The following is a 21,549-nucleotide window of genomic DNA, read 5'->3' on the forward strand; positions in this document are numbered from 1 at the left end:
GATGGTTTTCTTATTATATATATTGTGGTGACCCACTCCTCTACGCAGTCCAGGTACATTTATTGGTGCGATTCATAAAAGTTCAGGGTTTTTAATATATTGTGGTGACCCACTCCTCTACGCAGTCCAGGTACATTTATTGGTGCGAATCAAACAAGTTGATGGTTTTCTTATTATATATATTGTGGTGACCCACTCCTCTACGCAGTCCAGGTACATTTATTGGTGCGATTCATAAAAGTTCAGGGTTTTTAAGATATTGTGGTGACCCACTCCTCTACGCAGTCCAGGTACATTTATTGGTGCGAATCAAACAAGTTGATGGTTTTCTTATTATATATATTGTGGTGACCCACTCCTCTACGCAGTCCAGGTACATTTATTGGTGCGATTCATAAAAGTTCAGGGTTTTTAATATATTGTGGTGACCCACTCCTCTACGCAGTCCAGGTACATTTATTGGTGCGAATCAAACCAGTTGATGGTTTTCTTATTATATATATTGTGGTGACCCACTCCTCTACGCAGTCCAGGTACATTTATTGGTGCGATTCATAAAAGTTCAGGGTTTTTAATATATTGTGGTGACCCACTCCTCTACGCAGTCCAGGTACATTTATTGGTGCGAATCAAACAAGTTGATGGTTTTCTTATTATATATATTGTGGTGACCCACTCCTCTACGCAGTCCAGGTACATTTATTGGTGCGATTCATAAAAGTTCAGGGTTTTTAAGATATTGTGGTGACCCACTCCTCTACGCAGTCCAGGTACATTTATTGGTGCGAATCAAACAAGTTGATGGTTTTCTTATTATATATATTGTGGTGACCCACTCCTCTACGCAGTCCAGGTACATTTATTGGTGCGATTCATAAAAGTTCAGGGTTTTTAATATATTGTGGTGACCCACTCCTCTACGCAGTCCAGGTACATTTATTGGTGCGAATCAAACCAGTTGATGGTTTTCTTATTATATATATTGTGGTGACCCACTCCTCTACGCAGTCCAGGTACATTTATTGGTGCGATTCATAAAAGTTCAGGGTTTTTAATATATTGTGGTGACCCACTCCTCTACGCAGTCCAGGTACAATTATTGGTGCGAATCATAAAAGTTCAGGGTTTTTAATATATATTGTGGTGACCCACTCCTCTACGCAGTCCAGAAAGATACCTTGTTGCAACGTTTTGGACTAATAACTATATTGTGAGGTGTTCAGAATACACTGTAAATTAGTGGAAATGCTTGTTATTGAATGTTATTGAGGTTAATAATAGCCTAGGAGTGAAAATAAGCCCAAAAACTTGATTTTTAAACTTTTTATGTTTTTTTCAAAAAAAATCCGAATCCAATACCTTAAATCCGAACCGAGACCTTTCGTCAAGTGTTTTGCGAGACAAATCCGAACCTCAAAAATAACGAAAATCCGGATCCAAAACACAAAACACGAGACCTCAAAAGTCGCCGGTGCACATCCCTAATATATATATATATATATATATATATATATATATATATATATATATATATATATATCTCTTGTATTTTGTAGTTTAAGAAACCATTACTTTTAAGTGGCAGTTGTTGGGTTTCCATTAATTGAGTATATTATTCATTAAATAGCTTCAGTTATAGAGGTAGAGATTGGATTCTAATAGGGTTTTGTAAATACTGATAGACAGTATTATAAATTTTTGTTTCCAAATGCTTTTATACAGAATGTTAGCCCACCTACCCTTAGTAAGTGTTTGTAAGTAGGACTTTTAAGGGTGGTCACACGCTGAGGTTCAGCCTGATTGGTGAATGGATAAATCTGTAAAAAGTAGTCGACTAGAAGACCCTTGTTACTCAAACATGTTGGAGTTCCTATGAGACGCTGATGTGGTGCTTTGCACTGTATTCATTCTAGCTATTAGAGTTTGTTTCTAACCTGCTAACAATCAATAACTATGGATTTTGCAGAGACCATTTGCAATGCTCTGTGTTGTTGGTTTTATTATGTAACTTAACTCATTTAGAAGTGGCCTCCACGTTCTAGATAAATAGTGCCATCAGATATTCAATCTAGCAAAAACATATTTTCCATGTTGAATATAGGATACATTAGAAAACCTATAAATCTAATTCAGTTGTTTTTGTGCAGAGATACCCATTAGTTTGTGAGTGTTACATACTTCATTAGGCAAGGTTTAGACATTCCTGTTGACCAGAAGGATTCATTTTAAACAAGCGCTTTAATCAACAACAACAACATTTATTTATATAGTGTCAGCAAATTCCGTAGTGCTTTACCATTGGAAATAAACACCGTAATAAAACAGTACTGGGTAATATAGATACAGTGTGTGAGGACCCTGCTCGCAACAATCTATAGGACAGTTGGAGTTTGATACATGAGTTTTAAGTGCTGCATATTGATCCAGCCAGAATGCAAAGGTAAAAACTGCTTAGTGGGCTGTATGTTCCAGTCACATAGAATTCTGATGCCTAGAAATACAACTTAAAAATAGAGCTTTCAAAATACTGCATACAAAAGAATCATTAATTGTTTTCTGTTCACAAGTTCAGACAAGACATGGTGCAAGCGCTATTTTCTGACCATCTAGTTTGACCCCTCGTGTAATGCATAGATCCCAATGCCTGCAGTATTTACAGAGCACTTCTCTTACAACTTTTTCCCATTCAGAACACTGTGCGATAATATTCTGGAAGCTGGTTTCTAAACTAGTCATTAAGCTTGTTTCTTGTGTTGTTCTTGCAACTGATTATCATTTTCTTTGATTATTATTTTAGCCAAGAACATTGTTTTAGCTGGAATAAAGGTAAATTCTTAAAACTTTTTTGTTGTTGTTTTCGTCAAAATAAGGGATTAACACTGTGGCTTATAACAGTAAGTTTGTTTCATCAGGCATTGACAATCCATGACACTCGACACTGTGAAATATGGGACCTTGGAACCAATTTCTTTATCAAGGAAGAGGATGTTAAAAATCAAAGAAATAGGTTAGTAATATATACTGTTGTTTTTGTTTAATGTGATCAGTAGACATAATTTAAATTGACAAAGAGAATTCTAACAAGTAGCATGCACACCCTAACATACATTCAGTATACATACTGACACACACTGTCACACAGCATCAGCAGTTACTGTCCTTGTGTGTCAGTGCTGAGGCACTATCAACAATTTGAGATCAGCAGGGGTATTATAAAAATTGCAATGTCGTGTTTGTACCAACAGAACATAAATGCAGAACAAAATAGCACTGCAAATATATTACAGCAGCTTAACTCTGTCTTGTTTATGGTCGCCCAAATCGCAAAGATTTCTCCTTTCAGCCTGCTAATGACATCCAATCCCATCTAGAGATTTAGCAATGGCTCATCAACACCATGTGCACATTTATGGGGGTTTCCTGTTGCCCAGAAACCCCCTTGTGCTCAGATCATGGTGTCTCGCATTCTTCTTCTGTGCATGTTCACAGCTGGCTTCTTCCGTCGAGGCAAGCAGGACACATGAGGCAGCTCATACCCTCTGACTCCTTGATGGCAGGCAGCGCATAAAGCTGGCTCAGCAGTGCACACAGTATAGAATGGGGGAGGGGGCATACCTGGCAGCATGGAGCTGCTTGTGAGAAGGGAATTCGGTGACAGCATGACTGGAGGAGGTAATCATACTCTCTACAGTGAAGGGGGGGGGGGGGGGGTCTAAAATCCTGGTCTATTAGTTGGTATATTAATTATTACCATATCACCAATGACAATTTTACAGTTTCTAAACACTTTTCCCTATTGCACAACTTACCGCCTTCAGTCCAATTGTTTTGTTCGGATATCAAGCATTTGGAGATTCTGCGTTTGAGCCTGAACACCGCTGCACATACAATGGGCAGTGGCTGAGGAAATTTAGAAAAATCTTAAGTTCAGCATGTAATATATTTTCAAATACTGATAGATTCAATGTTAACCTGTTTAGTAAATTTATGGGCTGTATTCCCAAAAATGGAATTCAGAAATATTTATTTACCTCACTGTAGGTTTTTTGTTTTGTTCTGGTGTGTTTTTTGGTTTAATGTGCATGTAGGGGAATGTCTGGGATCACAAACACCAGGGTGAGAGTTTGGGGAAACCCCTTCCCACCTCCAACTGTGACCAAAACACTAAATGACTGATAATGAATGGATTGGTGCACAGACGTCCCTGGCACGTTTAATATGAATAAGTGCAAAGGCTAGGGTGACTAACAGCTCTTATATTTTGTGTATAAAAATATATATCGTGTTAGAAGCTAATCTTGCAATAACTTCACAAAAAGCAGGAACAAATTGATGCTAGCATAAACTATTATGGCAGTACATCTTAAAAAGCATTTGAACACAGATTTAAATCTTATTGCTTCTGTATAATGCTAATGCCCTGTTAGCGAGATACCTCGGACAGTTAAAAATGTATCCCTTCTTATCTAGTATTTACTTTTATGATGCCTGATGTTATGTTTTGTTTTTTTCTTTTCTGTTAGTACTGTAAAACTTTCAATAAAAAAGACTTGATTTAGAAAAAAAAATAAAAAAAATAATTCTCATTCTCGGCGGGGCTTTTAAGTGTGATAAGACTACTTATAGCAAAATCATCTATTTATTAATAGAATAAGTATGACTTTTATGAGTGACTTATTTCTATGATGCCATTGTCTGAGCAGGGCACATCATATACCAAATAAAGGTCTTGGTTTGTAGAATTGCAGAAAAATGTTGGCGTTGTAATCGTTACAGAGTTATGTCACAAAATAAAAACTAAATTCAGCACTGAGATAGCAGGCAATACCAATGATGACTGAATCCACATAATAAAATAAACTCACATTTATTAAACAACACAAAAATAAATAAAACAAATAACACAATACATGTATCAGTGCACTGATGATATCATATCTACTCGTAATCAGAGATCTCACAAAAAATATATGTTTCAGACTTAATCAGCCAATAATAGTCATCACTTGAATAATTCTAATTGGAAAAAAGATTTGTTTTATGTAAAGTCCTCGGATAAAGTACTTTTGTGATGGAAAAATAAATTTATTCAATGACTTTGTGGAGTGCACGAATCATGACAATTAGTGCAAAATGTTCAGTTCTATCACTCCTTTAGTGATTAACACTGTGTTATATTATGTGGTGACTCTTTTCTTCCCCGCTCATCTAAATGTAACTATGTATAACAATGAGCTGGGGAATAATACCCGATGAATATCTTTCAAATAGAAAGTCTTATAAATCCAGTCTATTTAGCAATTGAAAACAATGCATAAGTGACAGAGCTGGCAGTGTTTTTAACAGCGTGACAGGCAGCTTAATCAAGCCGCTGTCACACTGGCAACCTCCGGAAACCGGCGCTGCCTTTACAGGCATAGAGTGCCAATACTCGGAGCGGTGGTGGCCGCCATCTTGCCGGGGCAGACCAAGTTCTCCCCCCTCAGAGAAAGGAGGGAGGAATCTTGGCTTAAGCTGCAGGATCTGTTTTTTCTGTAAGAACGGAGGAGAACAGGCAGTGGTTGACACAATAGATGGCAGGCAGCACCAATTTAAGGAACAGCAGCAGGAAATGTCAGGGGGGGGGGGCGGACGGAGCTTAAGAATATAGAGCTTCCCCACCTCTTCCAGAAACATGGTTGAACCTGTCTGCCGCCAAAGGAATTGCCCGGGAACACAGACTTCTTTAGCCTGACACTATCTTTAGGGGACACTGCTGACTGACTCCTCTCCTGCATATCGTGCTTAGCTGGAAGGTAAAGTACCATTATTATATACCTTTCTTTTTATATTAGATAGAGTGTTATTAGGTCTATGTGTACAAGTAGTAATACAATCTTTTTGTATTCTACTTAGCCAACTTACATTTTTTTATATGCCGGTTACAAGATACAACTTTTATGGTTAGAGATTAGTTACTATACTTGTATTTATTCAAACTATATCTTGTGTGACTGTGTTTCTTTTGCCTTAGTATGTTTTCCTCTCTATCAAATATGTCAGATAAGGGAAAAGCAAGGTTAAGTTGTCTATTGGACAAAAGGACCCGGGCACTTTATACTGACTGTGACGCAGGGACACTCACTGCGCAAGCCCAGTCTGCATGTACTACCACTACCAGAGTAACCGGCATGGGTATCTTCCCTGGCGCATAGCAAAGTAAAGTATAACATACGGCGCTAAACTTTTGCTCATAAAAATATATAATGTAATAGAGTCCAAAGTTATCTAAAGTCCATACCATAAACGAATCCAGGAATTGATCAAATAATCCACCTAGATATATTTCCATTGGATTCTCAAGTTCTTCTCCCATATATTGAAAATAAATACCAGAACTTGTAGGAATAAAGTCCTGTTGGTATTATTATCCTCAAAACAAAGAAAAAACATGTATCCGAATGAATCAAGTGGTATTCCCCTTATTCAGGCACACCTCATGTGTTTAATTCTAACTTAAAAAAAAAAATTTGGTGTGTAGTAATACATTCAGGGGCGTGGCAATGCGCTGTTAGGGCGTGGCTAGCCTAACGGCGGCGCAAAAATTTTCGGAGGTGTGGTCATGCATTTGGGAGCGTGGCAAATGCGCCATTGGGCGTAGCTAGCATCAAAATCACTAGACTCTCAATTCGCCGGAGTGTCACATATGTTCAAGCACTCCTGACTTTCAGGACATCTACCACCACAGTGTAGTATACAAAGAATGCAGTGTGTACACAAACAGTTCAGTCTTGGTCTACACCTTACATTGGGCAGAACATTCACCAAAAATTGCCATTGTCCCTACTATAATCACAACATTTCACACACTGTGCTGTTCTCTCCTACCTGTTCTTCTCACTTTCTCCACCTGTGGCTGCTGTTTCTTTAGTTGTGGCTTGTCCGGATCCAGGAATGTTGAAGGACCTATTTTGAAAAAAAATGGCTACATTTAGAAAATTACAGCCAGCCCCGGCGTTAAATCAATAGCACTCACGATTAATAATTAGGCCTTCCTCCAGCCCCAACATTAAAATAATACTATTCACATTTAATAAATAAACCTATTTCCCTTCCTGCAAACAGCCCCAGAAGTACCTATTTCTTGCAACCATCACTGCCATTAAATAATTCATAGTCACATTTAATAAATAGACCTCATTCTCCCTAAACTCACCCCAACATTCAGTAGCCCCCAAACCTTTTTTTCTCCTCTGTTCCTCTCCTTTTTTTCCTCCACTGTTCCTCTTTCCCACTTTTTTTCCTCCTCTGTTCCTCTTTCCCACTTTTTTTTCTCCTCTGTTCCTCTCTCCCACTTTTTTTTACTCCTCTGTTCCTCTTTCCCACTTTTTTTTACTCCTCTGTTCCTCTTTCCCACTTTTTTTTCCTCCTCTGTTCCTCTTTCCCACTTTTTTTTCCTCCTCTGTTCCTCTTTCCCACTTTTTTTTCCTCCTCTGTTTCTTTACTTGCCTTTTGTCAACTTCTTTCCTTTCTTTGCTTCTCTTCTGTCTCCTCTTCTGTCTTCTTTCTTCATGCTGGCTGCGGCGCTCCTCACTGACTGACGGGCGTGACGTCACGCCCAGCAGTCAGTGTGAATGGAGAAGAGGAGGGACACGGCGCCGCCCGATCACGTGAGTATGGGTTTTTTTGTTTTTTTTTTATTCCAGCTCCCCCCACCAATGAATACCCCCCCCCCCCCCCACGCCCCCCTTGCGGGAAAAAAATAATGTAAAAAAAAATGTAATTAGCGGAGAGGGCCCGGCCCGGGCCCCCTGGCATGGCCGGGCCCGGGTAAAATGTACCCGCTCCCCCCCCCCCCCCCCTCTCGGCGGCCATGCTTATAGCTAATGCATCTGGATCACTAAGGATAAATAGGGGATTAGAATGACACCAAACATGATATGTTTCCTGTAACTTGACCCTTAGATCTCACTAAAGTGCATATAACATTATAATATTTCACCATAAGCTCTGCTACATTTGTTCATAAACGACTGTGGATTGGAACTATTATAAATATGAAATGTATATTAAGTGAATGTGTATGCGTGCGCTATTTATTGTGCGATTTCGTCATGACACGTGGCGTACTGATCGCAATCACACGGTAAAATAATATTAATCAATATACTTTCATTCATCCAATTATTCGACTTTGACAAGGGTCTTTTCAAGAAAATGAGAGCGCGCTATACGTTTTCCACTGTCAGTGGAATTAAGAGACATAGCAAAAGCAGCCTGGAAACAACCAGACTGGAAGTTTACGATTCCAAGGAGATTCCTTACCCTGTACCAGCTACAGGAAGAGGACCTGGCCCGCTGGGAACAGATCCCAAAGGTTTACACTCCGGTAGCTCGTTTACCTCGCCACACTATGCTTCCGGTGCCAGGTACAGCAGCCCTGCAAGACGCCACGGGCCGCAAGTTCGAGGCTCAGTTAAAATCAATCTTTGTAGCGGCAGGTACCTCTTTCAGACCCATGTTTTCATCAGCGTGGGATGCCAGAGCGATGGAAGCATGGCAGAACAGGATTCAGAATTACTTCCCCTTGCCTTGCATCTAAAGCACTGTTTACCAACTCCAGTCCTCAGGGACCCCTAACAGTGCAGGTTTTCTAGGTCACAAGTGACATAATTAGCACCACCTGTGGATCTTTCAAAATGTGTCAGTCAGTAATGAATACACCTGTGCTCCAGCAAAGAGATATGGAAAACATGCACTGTTAGGGGTTCCTGAGGACTGGAGTTGGGAAACACTGATCTATAGGATGCCTCTGGATACTTATATGAGGCGGCCCAAAATGTAGCCTCTTTCCTCCTCTATACAGGCTTCCGCGGCGACGACGAGAAGGACCCTGTGGCTGAAGTCTTGGGACCCGGACACTGTCTAAAAAATCACTTTACCTTTAACTATACCTTATTCGGGTGCAAGTTTGTTTGGCCCTGAATTGGATAAAATGATTTGTCAGACCACAGGTGGTAAAAGCACTTTTCTGCTAGTGAACGTCACGAAGTCTAAGCCTCCTCGGTTTGGCTCCATTCGGGGGGGGGGGGGGGCTCTTTTGCTAGAGGTCAGACGACGTGAGTCAGACCAACCGGTAGCAGGGGACACTCTTACAGAGGTAGGTCCTCCTTCTCTACGAGACACCCGTCCGCAAAAGTTCTGGAAAAACCGGATCCTGACTGTCATCCACCCCTTCTTGCGACTGCAGAAGTGGGGTTTGCGATTGACTCTGTTCAGGGAGCAGTGGATAGCATCCTCCAAAGACCTTTTGACTTTGCGGGATCATGACGAGAAGGTACATGATGGACCTGTCATGTCCAGCCCCACATCACTTCTTTGCACCATCTTTACCCTGCGTTTCAGAAAGGAGACAGGTGATGCGGCTCTGTGTCTCTTCTCTTCTTTCTGCAGGAGTCATTTGCACGGTACCAGACAACCAGAAAAGTCAAGGTTTTTATGCAAACCTGTTTTTGGTCACGAAGCCGGATGGATCATTCCGATCCATTTAAAATTTTAAAAAGTTAAATCTACACCTAAGGGTGGACAGATTTCGCAATCAGTAATCATCAAGATTTATGGTGGGATTAACAATGGACATGTCTTGTAAATCACGCCTTCAGTATGTTGTTCGTATGGCCCAGATTCTGGAGCACCAAATTAAACTTGCTCAGAGCAGAACCAATTACAGATCAAGTGAGCTCAGGCTCGGCAGTGACATGTTGGTACCCAGTGGAGAATTAATGTATGGTCGTTTCTGCTCGGAGTACAATGGATGATGGCAGATTACTGATGTAGGGTAATAATTCAGACTGGATAGATTAATATTATCATATTTTGTTTATAAGGTGCCACAGAATCTGTAGCGCTGTACATTAAACAGTGCACATAGTAAAAATTATACACATAAGTAAGGGGCAAGTGTAACAATGGAATTTGTAAAAATCAGTACAAAATCACTGTAGAGAAAGCAACTACATTACACAACACAACCATTGATGCAAGCAGGGATTCATGATTAATGTAGAAGTTTATGATGAGGAATTAGATGATATTTAGGTCTTCTAGTAGCTGATATGTAAGCTGGTATTGGATCCAACTACTTCTGGACCTAAAGTCATTAATGTTAGGGAGATCTAATGAGCCCCTACCTTACACTACTAATGTGGCCCACCACCATAAAGGAATTGGTAACATCCTCCTGTGCTGAATGATTTAGTGCATTTACTCTGTTTGTTTCCATACAGGAGGACCTTTGGACTGTCGATGGCAGGCTTGTCAAAAGATGGTGGTGGTATCACACAGCCACTAGTAATGACTTCACTAAATGTATACCAATCTATATTGGAGAAATAGAGCCTGATTTAGAGTTAGGATCCAGTTGGAAGCTGCAATTTTGCACCTTGGCAAAACCATGCAGGGAAGAAAATTTAAAATTTGCAGACAGATTTAGATTCTCTCTGCTTGTATTCATGTCCTGCGTGACTGGAAATGAGGAGCAAGTAACTTTATGCGTTGCGCTCGCTACCTGTTCAACTATAAATAATCTCCTGTTTTTTTTTTTTTTTTAATTATTCACTTTTCATTTGTATGATATATTGTGAAATATGTATAGATAAAGAACAGTAATTAGGAACTGTTCATCTTATTGGTGCCACTGATTTTCACGAAACGTCCCAGGGCAAAAGAAACATCATTTTTGTGATGTGACTTGTGTTTGTGGTTGCTAGTAACAGTGTTGGAGATGTCACCATCAATTTAAGTGAGCAATGCACATGCCATTATATTAGATACATTTTTAAATTTAATAATACAAATATAATACTTTTTTTTTTTTTTGTTAAAGTTTTCCATCTAATGCGTAAAAAACAAAAAAAAAAAATCAAGGAAGATTCCTGAGAATATTATTGCTGTTTTTAATTTATTGCAGAGCCAAAACATGCCTTCCACATATTGCAGAGCTCAACCCGTATGTTGATGTGATGACATCCGATGTGCCACTGGACGAATCGGCTGATCTTTCATTTCTGAAACAGTACCAGGTAGTAGAAGTTCCTTTTCCTGTCTTTTTTTAGGAGAAATCCAATCGTGAATAGATAACTTTCAGTCCCTATTTTAATTTAGAATGGAATTTTGCATTAAAATAAGTCCATTTCATGTCACTTAAATGTTACAAAACGGTTTTTTTTCTGACCGTTTCAAGGTACAGTGAATAAGTATTGTTAGGTAATTAGAGATGAGCTGCTCCCCATGCTGCCGTTCCACAGCCAACAATAATATGTAATTTATATTGTGCAGTTCTTGTAAATATCTCTTGACCACTTCATAAGTGCAGCTTAAACCAGCTTATATAACTGTATACTTATGCAGATCTGATCTGTAACTCTATATTGTATGCAGATATAGCATGTGTCAAATTCTCTTTTTAACGTTGGGCAAATCTGCTTCCATGACATAGCCCAGACAGCATGATTTCCCCAGGCTTAATGTAAATCACCATTCATAATTTTACATGCAGTCTTATGGATAACCACATAGTTCACTGTTGCATGTAGAAGTGCAGTTTATATTGAATCACAGATGTAGTCGATAATAGTTGAAGAATTTAATTTTAAAAGTCACTTGCAGTAAAATGACATGCAGCTGAGTATTGGAGAACTGTAAGCAATTGACCGTTACCTCCACTCACACTATAGATGCTTCATTGTGTAATAAAAAAAGAATAATTAATGATAATTACCAATTATACCAATGCTACGTATACTGTTTGTATTTCCACTATAACAGATGGACCACAAGGGTTTGGTCTTCCTCCGAGCTGTAATGAAATCCAGCCTTAAATGATAAGATTAGAGCACCAGTGCATCTTAAAATAGAGTAGAAAACACAGCGCAGTATTCATGAGCTGTGCACTTTGCATTCATCTGACATGCATAGTATGATTCTTTTACGTTCCAAAAGACTAAAATGTATATTTTTGTTTCTTCATTTTTTTTGTGTTCCTTTTTTATTAAGAATACAGGGTATTAGAATTGTGTTCTTTGCATTGTGAGCATCCATCCAGTTATTTTTAGAACACTGTCATAACTGAAGATTATTTTTTATTTATTTTTGTGTTAACATTTTGTAACATTACGAGTTATTACCATATAATATGTTACCCTGCTAGGCTCTTTGCTTGTTTCCCTGTATGGGTGTATCCTGGCAGCCAGAGTTCAGCTTAAGAGTCTCTGATAGGTGATTGTCATGGCTTTAGAGGTGTAGAGATGGTAATGAAATAATACAGAGTAAATGACAAAGTGCTTTCAAATACTAGAAATGTAATAGAAATATTCAAATCTGTTTAGCTCTGTTCGTTATGCACAGATTATCCGCTACATGTCATGTTAGACTCACAGAAGACTTGTATTTGCATTTAATCTTAGGCAAACTCCTCTTATGTAAAATATGAAATGTTCTTTACGCCTTTTCGCAGTGCGTGATTTTGACTGAGGCAAGACTGTCCTTGAGAAAGAAGGTCAATAACTTCTGCCATGATCAACGGCCATCTATAAAGGTATTATTTCGCTACCAAAATACACCACAGAAATCTAGTTAATAAAAAACAATTTAATTGTGTGAGAAAAAAAATAGCCATCTTTTAGAGCAATGCAAATTATTTCCTATATAAGCAGGTAGTCAGGTATTATTCCTTATTTTGTTTTGTTGATGTTACAATGACTATTTATTTCATTGCTACCATGGGGTTGTGTGAGGGCACATGGAGTTGACACTTCAATTGTTAACTAACTAAACTGCTGCTGACTCCGCCCCTCTGCAACCCCTGCTAGCTTCAGTTTCATTTAAGTGCCCAAGGATTTTGGTGTTTTATACTTGAGCTGCAGTGCTTTGGCACAGTTTTTAGATACGTTTAGTTCCTTCGTTATTTTTTAGTTTCTTCTCTCTGGAGTAGTAAGTGTAGGAGTGGATACAGGTGCTGTGTGCAGCACTGTTATCCATTAGGTAGCAGTCCAAGTTACAAATGGATGAAGACTATGTGACAGAGGTCTCTTCTCTTCTGCCCACATAAACTGGCTGTCAGGCTTGTGCTTAGGGTGAGAGCAGTCCCAGAGATAGAGTGCAGAATCAGGAGTATTGCTGAAGATGCTAAGAGATGCCAATTTCCCCACTAAGGCGGAGGGGTTACTTGGATTTCCGGTCGCGGGGCCAAGTCCATGGCAGTGCCTGACTAGGTCAGACTGCTGGAACGCTGGGCACGTTCATCATTTAACCCGGACCCAGACGGACAACATGAAAGGTGTACACCACACTGCAGTCAACTGTTTTTTTTCTATTGGCGCCTTGACAGATGGGAGAGAAGGAGGGCCTCCCCTGCTAGATTGTATGCTCCAGAGCGCAAAATCTTACGCCAGTACAGCGAGATTGCAGTGTGTAAGAGATTTCTCAAGTGGCTCTCTGAGGGGAAAAGAAGTTGAACTGTTTCTGACTCCTTCTTCTCCCTTTCTTTTTCGCTCCCCCTGGCATCCAGCATATAAATAAGAGGGCTAGCACGCTCGACTTGCTCTCAGTTTTTCAATTGTTATTTGTTCTTTAAAAAAATAAATCATTCTTTTTGGAAATAGAGATATTTATCTAGCTAGTAGGACTAGGTTTTAAGGTAACAACCAGAGCAAAACCCTGCACTCTGTGTGAGGTGTGTGCTGCCATTTTAATGTATTCCCCTCTCTGCTATTGTAATCATGTCAGATATGGGAAAATCTGTCTGGGGTTAAGTTTTATGAATGGTCTGCTAAACTTCCATTGGGCCAGACTGACCAGGATGCGCTCTGCGCACAGTGAGAGGCCGGGGCGCGGGATGAGCAGATGCAAGAGACGTCCTCGCAGTCTGCGTGGGGGCCAGCATGAGTGTCTTCATTGACAAAATCTGTTTCCTTACTCGTGCAGCTTATAACCAGTCAAGCGTAAACACAGGCAACCCCTATTATCTTTGCGGCAGGTTCCACTCCATCTTTCGCAGCAGGAGTGCAGGAAGAGGTATCCACTTCCGTTACGGAAGTTAATGTGGGGGCAGTGTTCCAGATTTTTGCTCCATTTCCTTAATCTAGCCAGGGAAAACCAGCGTGGTCCTCTTCTTTGGGAAGGAGGTTGAACTGTTTAAACCATTTCCTGGATTCCCTTGGGTTTCTACCTCCCCAGACCCAAGCGAGCTAAATATCTCATGCTGTTTTCGGCTTCAGGCTGTAAAGGATCCTCTGAGGAAGAAGGGGAGGTGGTAGAGGTTTCTGATTCCACTCTGGGCTGATTGGGAGGACAATTCCAGAAATCAAGGCGTTCATGACCAGGTGGTAGCAGTGCGCCAGGCCTTGGGCTTGGTGGAACCAAAGGAGCAGGATGACTCGGTTGAGGGTCTTTTTAAACAAAACAAAGCTGAAGACTGTGTTTTCTCTTTCCTCCTCAGAGCTTCCAGAAATTGCAGAGTCTGCATAGAAAAATCCGGACCGGAAATTTTCCCTTCCTCATAAGTTTCTTCAAATTTATCCATTACAGGAGCAGAATGCACAGATACCGAAAGTGGATACTCCTGTGGCTAGATTAGCCTATCATACCACGTTGCAGGTTCCCAGCTCGGCGGTCCTACAGGACCCGACAGATAGGAAGACTGAAAGTTTTCTTAAGAACGTTTTTGCAGCAGCGGGCTCATCTTTTAGGCCCATGTTCTCATCTGCGTGGGTGGCCAGGACCATGGAAACCTGGCTGACCAGTTGGCGGCAGGTTTACAAGACTCAGCTTCTTCCTTTAGCGCTCCATTTGAAAGAAGCGTCTGGCTTTCTTACAAAGCAGTCCAGAACGTAGCTTCGGACGCTTTCACCATTTCCGCTATGGCGGCTATCAGGACACTTTGGCTTTTCTTTTGGGATGCAGGAACGGAGTCCAAGAAGTCACTGGAGGCCTTGCCATTCTCTGGGTCCAGAACTGGACACTATGATTTCTCAATCCACTGGAAGTAAGAGTAATTTCCTCCCAGTTAATGCTCCTACTGCTATACCGCCCAGGTTCAGTTCCTTTTGGCAGTCCTTTCGGGGCCAAAAGGCTAGCAGAGGTCAGTCCTCAGAGGTGGACGATTTTCGTCCCGAGGTAGGGGTAGAGGATCCTTCTCTAGGAGGGATCCGACCTCCAAGGTCCTGGACAAATCTCTCTCCTCGCAGCTTCAGGAGGAGGAGGGGGGTCGTCTGCAACTCTTCAGGGTTCAGTGGCTGGTTTCCTAATGAGACAGCTGGATCTTGGGGATCATGTCCAGAGGATACTTGATAGATCTCTTGGGTTCGGCTCCTCTATGTCTCTTTGCAAACCCTTTGCCTCGAGACTTACTGAAACAACAGGCCTTAATTCGGCCCGTCGTTTCACTTCTTTCAGCAGGAGTCATATGCAAGGTTCAGTTGCAGAAAGGCTGGGGTTTATACTCCAGTCTGTTCCTGGTCCCAAAACAGGATGGGTCGTTTTGACCAATTTTAAATCTCAAGGGCCTAAACCAGCATTTGCGGGTGGACAAGTTCGGAATACATCTGTCCGCTCAGTCATCAATGGGCTGGAACCGCAGGAGTATCTGGCATCGATAGACATCAAGGATGCCTATCTCCACGTCCCCATTTGGGAAGGGCTTAAGTCCCTTCTTCGGTTCACGGTACGTAGAGACCATTTCCAATTTGGGGTGCTTCCTTTCTGTATCTCCACGGCGCCTCACAAAGATTATAGCGGTCATGGCCGCCAGTCTCAGAGCCATGAAAGTGAACATAATTCCATATCTGGATGATCTCCTTATCAAAGCCGTACAGTAATTATGGTGGCGACCAACTTGCCTTGGAGTGTTTGGTATGCCAACATTCTTCTGCTCGTGGACGGACCAGGTTGACCCTTTTCTCTCATATCCAACCTTCTGGATCAGGGACCATTTCTACAAAACACATTCTGGACCAGCATTTCCCTTGACCATTCAGTTCCTAGAACAGCACAGATGGATAGTAAATTATCCGAAGTCACCAGCTGATTCCATCTCAAAGGATATTCTTTTAAGTGGTCATCTTTAGGATGGTCTCCTCCTCCCCCCGCTCTCCTCCTCAGAGTGTCAGGGCTCAGGGCCTTATCCTGTTGGGTTTCCTACCTTGTATTCCAGGGGGATAGAGCGGATCTGAGGTCGATGCCTTCTTTTCTACCAAAGAGGTTGTCGCGTAAATCAGGAGATAGTGGTTCCTGCATTTCGGGAGGGTTTTTCGTCTTGAGGGGCTTCCTAATTTTCATTGTTGGATGTAGTACGGACTTTGCGTACTTATGTAAACAGGACCTCTGCTTGTCGTAAGACGGACTCTTTCTGTTTTGTATGACTCTCATAAAAATGGCTACCCGGCTTCCAATCAGACCATTGCTCTTTGGATTACATCTATGATTTGACAGGCTTATGTGAGTTCTGGTAGGCAGGTGCCGGAGAGGCTCACTGTTCATTCCACGCGTTCAGTTGGGGCATCTTGGGCTGCGCGTTACGGTGCTTTGGCGGATCAGTTGTGCAGAGCTGCTACCTGGTCCTCAGTTCACACCTTTACCAGATTTTATCAGTTTTATGTTTTTGGTTCCTTGGATGCTTCCTTTGGCCGCATGCATGCAGAGGTTTATGAGCAATCTCCCCCTTAGGGGCTACGTTAGGTCCCTATGGTAGCAGTGTCCCCCAGATTGGATGGCTGAGAAAAGAGGGTTTTGGTACTTACGTCAAATCTCTTTCTCTGAATCCATCTGGGTTACACTGTGGTCCCTCCCTTTTGCTCTTCTGCTGAATGTTTGATTGTTTGGTTCCTTCCTTGGGTCTTTTATATTATACTGAATCTAGCAGGGGTTGCAGAAGTGAGGAGTCGGCAGCAGTTTAGTTAGTTAAATATTAAAGTGCCAACTCCATGTGCCCTCCTACAACCCCATGGTAGCAGTGTCCCCCAGATAGATACAGAGATTTGAAGTAAGTACCAAAATCCTCTCTTTAACATCTTGAAAAATGCATGCTATGAGTTAAAATTGTTCATTTGTTTAATAACAGTGGAGACACTTGTAATATTTATTTCTTTGTTGTTCAGTTCATCTGCTCAGATGCTTATGGCATATGCTCCTACTTGTTTTGTGACTTTGGTGATGAATTTGAAGTGCTGGACACCACAGGGGAAGAGCCAAAAGAGATATTTATTTCCAGTATAACACAGGTAAAGGATGGATTGTGAATGATTATCATTTTAATTTTAAAACATATCACATTATTTGCATACCTTTTTAATTAAAAAAATATATAAAAAAGGAAACAATGACACATTTTACAAATGTTATATTAATAAGGATGACCAACTAAGGACATTTACACTATATAGGTACTCTTGCGTGTAGCGGATAGGAACTCTTAATTGGCATATACTGAAAATGGGTGGCGTGGTTGTATGAGAACATTACTTGGCTATTTAGTATTCCAGCTCACTTTTACTTTAGATTGAGTATATATAACCACCATTGCTTAGTATTGATTAAATGGTGATGCATAATGTGCATAAGGTTTGTGTGTGCAATATTCCTCTTTGGGTAGAAATGCCCCTTTAAGTTAGAAGCTATACCTGTGTCTTCAGCAGGAAAGGCGTTATCTGTATATTCAATATTAAATGTCTTACGTTAATATATGTGTGGACTTGAAGCTTGATCAGTCTCTGTGTATTATGGTATGTATAACAATCTGAGCTAATACATTTGTCAGTATTTTTGTATTTGAGTTGATCAGCAATATAGGGCAGTTTCATTTGGATTTTTACTTGCTTAGAAAAACTACAGTCAGAGTCACAATAATGGGGTAGGGCAAAGCGTTTATATGAGCTTTTAAAACAACATGGTAAGTGCGGGACCAGGAGACTAAGGTATTTTGTGTAAACATCCACTGTAATACCTTCTGAAGAGCTTTATTGCAGGGCAGAGCTTTGATATATGATTCTATATGTTAGGGTAAGTAGATTATGTCCCCTCCATCTTATAAGTGAAGGTTCAAGTCCAAATCTCTGCACAGTATATTAGAGGAATATTGCGACCAGTAAAAGTTTTGATATTTTTATTAATATTTATATCAAGATAATTTGAAATGTCTGTATGGAACCCCCATACAATTCATGAGATTAAGCCAAGAGAGTTACATGTTTCCTGTGTGGAGTGAGCTATATTGCCAAAGTTAAGTGTAATGATCAGGGGTGAGTGTTCCGTAAGAAACAAACATGTAGTCCAAGGAGGTGGTTTGTGTGCGTCTCCGGTATTATGAGTAGCTCCATGTTCTATAGATGTCTGCATCTCCACACACCTGTGACTCACAAATGTGCATCTACCCATACAATAATTAGGTACAACTTTGAAGTCACCCACTCAAGTAGGCAAGATATACGTATAAACAGATTAATTCCCTATAGCATATATGCACATTTTTTTTATTGTAGATTAAAGACGGCAGCAAAATATCAGCCTAAGGGGGAGTCAACCTTAATATGACGCAATTGAAATTGAATGGGTTTGTTGACCAAAGGGTTATATTTACTAGTTTTTACATTTGGTTTTGTCATTAATAAAATTGGCGTTTTAAAAAAATATATCCCCAAATGTGTATGACACCTCTTCAGATAATAAGAAAAATCTATAAGTTAGTAGGCTCATTACACGCAAGGGTGTTTTAAGTAGACTAATTTGGGTGGCAATCATTGTGGAGGAAAAGTAAGTCAGGGGAGTATTTTATTAGGAATTGAAATACCAGTACCCTCTTATTTGTGTTGTTTTGCACCGTTACATTGCATGTAAGTGTCAATTATAGACCCAAATAGGTTTCCTCTAATTGAACTTGTTCCCTCCACAGAGAGTCCAAGTTATGGTATATGCCAACTCTGAGAGATTCTTACTATGTGTATACTAGGTGGCATGAGGGGGGGGGGGGGGGGAAGGGCATGGAGTCAAGCAAATACATTAAGATAACAGCTTCCCTAAAAAAAAATGGAATGAACAAATTGGAAAATATTGCACCCACAGCTACCTACTTCCCTCCCTACTTGCATCCTTCAAACTGATTCAGCCAGGGAAATATACTTTTACCCCAAACAAGTTTTCCAACATAGAAACTAACATGGATGAATCTGAATTGCACAGCAGACTCTATCTAGCTGTGAATAGCATAGCATATTGTGTCTATGAGCTAAATCTCTCTGAATGAGCTGGCATGCCTCCTCCATCTTTACTGGAAGCCCTACTTATCTGATATTGTTACTTCTCCACTGATGGCCTAGGGCATCCATCTTGTCATTTCATATTTTGGATTTTTGCAGGAAGGCATTGACTGAAAATGTAGTAGATCGGTTAGAGACCTTCAATTTAGGGATTCAGTCTCCTCTCTTTGGTATCTGGATTTATGGACATCAGCTTTTATCAGCATAATCCTGGATTGCATGTGGTCTATCTTTTCTGTGGGAGTAAACTTTGTCAGCAATAGCTTGCAGTAGTATAGGTAATGAGGAGTCAGCATTGTGATTGTTTTTTATTTTATTATTTGATTGTGTCATGCTCTTTCAAAATTAACCCTTGCATTAATTGCAATAAGGCTTTTGTGGTGTATTATCTCAGATAACTTTTCTGTATTTTGACTTTTGTTTACCTATAAATGCATCTGGTGAAACAAGGTATTAATATCATCCTAATCAGTCTGTCCCTCGTTTCTCAAAAAATGTGGATTATAGCATGTACTTTTTATAGCCCTTGCTTTTGTTCCCCAGCTCAATAGAATACCACTGCAGTGTCTAATTACATGTTGATAAGGGGACATTGTAACTCATTGTAAATATGTATTTTGTTGTATATTGGTGATGTGGCAGTGAGGTTGTTATTCATTGTCTTTAAAGTGAAGCCAGGGGGTTATGTGTAGGGATCAGGTTGCAAGATACTGGCGGTGATAAACTAATTAGTGCCCATTGTTCTCAGAAGACTATTCCAGACAGGCCATCTAGCAGGGGAGGTTCTGTGGAAGGACAGCTCATCTTCACTCCCCCCAAGCCCCCTAGTCCAGCACTGACCAATGTTTAACAAGGAGTGGCCCAGGGGTTTGGCTATAGAGGCGAAAGCTCTGTGGAAAGTAGACTGTAGCTATAAGGAGACACTCCAGGGGGGAGGGTTGTTCATTCTGGGATTTCATTCATGGAAGTTGCAAGATCTGGTTTTGAGTTGTCTTTCTCTACCGGAGTCTACATATGCAGCTGAGAGAGATCCATTTAAGTCAGGACATCCAGGTGACTGAAGCTCCTTAAGCTAGTGGGGTAAGGGACAGATGATGTGGTAAACCTGCCTGGCATTTATTTACTGTGTGTACATAATATTCTAGTGATTTTGTTATAATAAATGTGTTGTTTTACTTTCTAACTGCATTTTACCTGAGTGACTGAGAACCCTAGAAGGTACTGGGTAGACTTCCCTGGCTTAGCAAGACACCCGTGGGGGGCCAGCCAGCAAGAAGTGGGTAGCATTGGGCCAGATAAACCCGGTATCTTCACAGCAATGTTCTTTTTTAGTTATCTTGTAATAAAGTTTAACATTTTTACCAAATAGGTAAAAAAAGTGTAAGGTCAGAAATCACTGATGTGTCATTACTGTTTTCTTGTGTTTGAAACAGCTTTATATGTAAGATGGTCTGCTTAGCCATAACACACACATTTTCTTCTCAGTCTAATCCTGGTGTGGTCACTTGCTTTGAGAACCTGCCTCACAAACTTGAATCTGGGCAGTTTGTAACTTTCCGTGAAGTCAATGGAATGAGCGTTTTAAATGGGTCCACACATCAGATTTCAGGTGAGCTGCATCAAGTAGACAAGCTCAGTGTAATTGTTTTTCTTTTCATCCTATCTGGGGGTCACTGCTACCATGGGTTGTGAGAGAGGAGGTGGAGTTGGCACTTAACAGGTTAACTTTATTGATGTAGCAAAGCTGACAAACCCCTCCCCTCTGCAACCCCCTGTAGCCTCTTCAGTCTTAGTTAAGTGCCCAAGGGATTTGGGCTTACTTTTGACAGGAAGAAATTAATATATTTTTCTCCTAAATTTAACTTTTACGAGGTATGTCTATTAAATAACGAGACTGATTAAATAACTCAACTTTATTTATTGGTATTATATTCTCCATTTGCACTAACACATCGCTGTAGTTTTGTTTTCCACTGGTCGAAGGCATGGAGCAAATCAATTTCTGTCACTTGTTTCAACATATCTGCCGTTTTCTTCTTTACAGCATCAGTTGACTCAAAATGTGTCCCTTTAAGCACTGATTTAACTTTTGGGAAAAGATAAAAATAGCGAGGTGCTAAATCGGGCGAATATGGAGGATGTTCAAGTGTAGTGATTGTGTTTGTCAGTCAAAAACTGCTTCACAGAAAGTGCTGTGTAAGCAGGCACATTGTCCTGGTGAAGAATGAAACCATTTTTCCACAGGCGTGGCCATTTCTTTCTG

General features: G+C 40.5%; 1 protein-coding gene across 3 annotated transcripts in view; it reads left to right on the forward strand.

Annotated features, from left to right (window-relative positions):
- Nucleotides 1–21,549, forward strand: part of UBA6 (ubiquitin like modifier activating enzyme 6) — a 126,038-nt gene that overhangs the window by 10,852 nt on the left and 93,637 nt on the right. For 2 of the 3 annotated variants that reach the window (XM_075203371.1, XM_075203381.1), the window contains exons 4-9: nucleotides 2,798–2,826; nucleotides 2,913–3,007; nucleotides 10,949–11,060; nucleotides 12,494–12,574; nucleotides 17,133–17,255; nucleotides 20,772–20,895. In XM_075203371.1, the coding sequence (XP_075059472.1) occupies nucleotides 2,798–2,826; nucleotides 2,913–3,007; nucleotides 10,949–11,060; nucleotides 12,494–12,574; nucleotides 17,133–17,255; nucleotides 20,772–20,895 (564 nt within the window). The remainder of the gene's footprint in view (nucleotides 1–2,797; nucleotides 2,827–2,912; nucleotides 3,008–10,948; nucleotides 11,061–12,493; nucleotides 12,575–17,132; nucleotides 17,256–20,771; nucleotides 20,896–21,549) is intronic. The other variant, XM_075203389.1, reaches the window with a different exon arrangement.

This window comes from Mixophyes fleayi, chromosome 1 (assembly GCF_038048845.1).
Source record: "Mixophyes fleayi isolate aMixFle1 chromosome 1, aMixFle1.hap1, whole genome shotgun sequence".
Lineage (NCBI taxonomy): Eukaryota > Metazoa > Chordata > Amphibia > Anura > Limnodynastidae > Mixophyes > Mixophyes fleayi.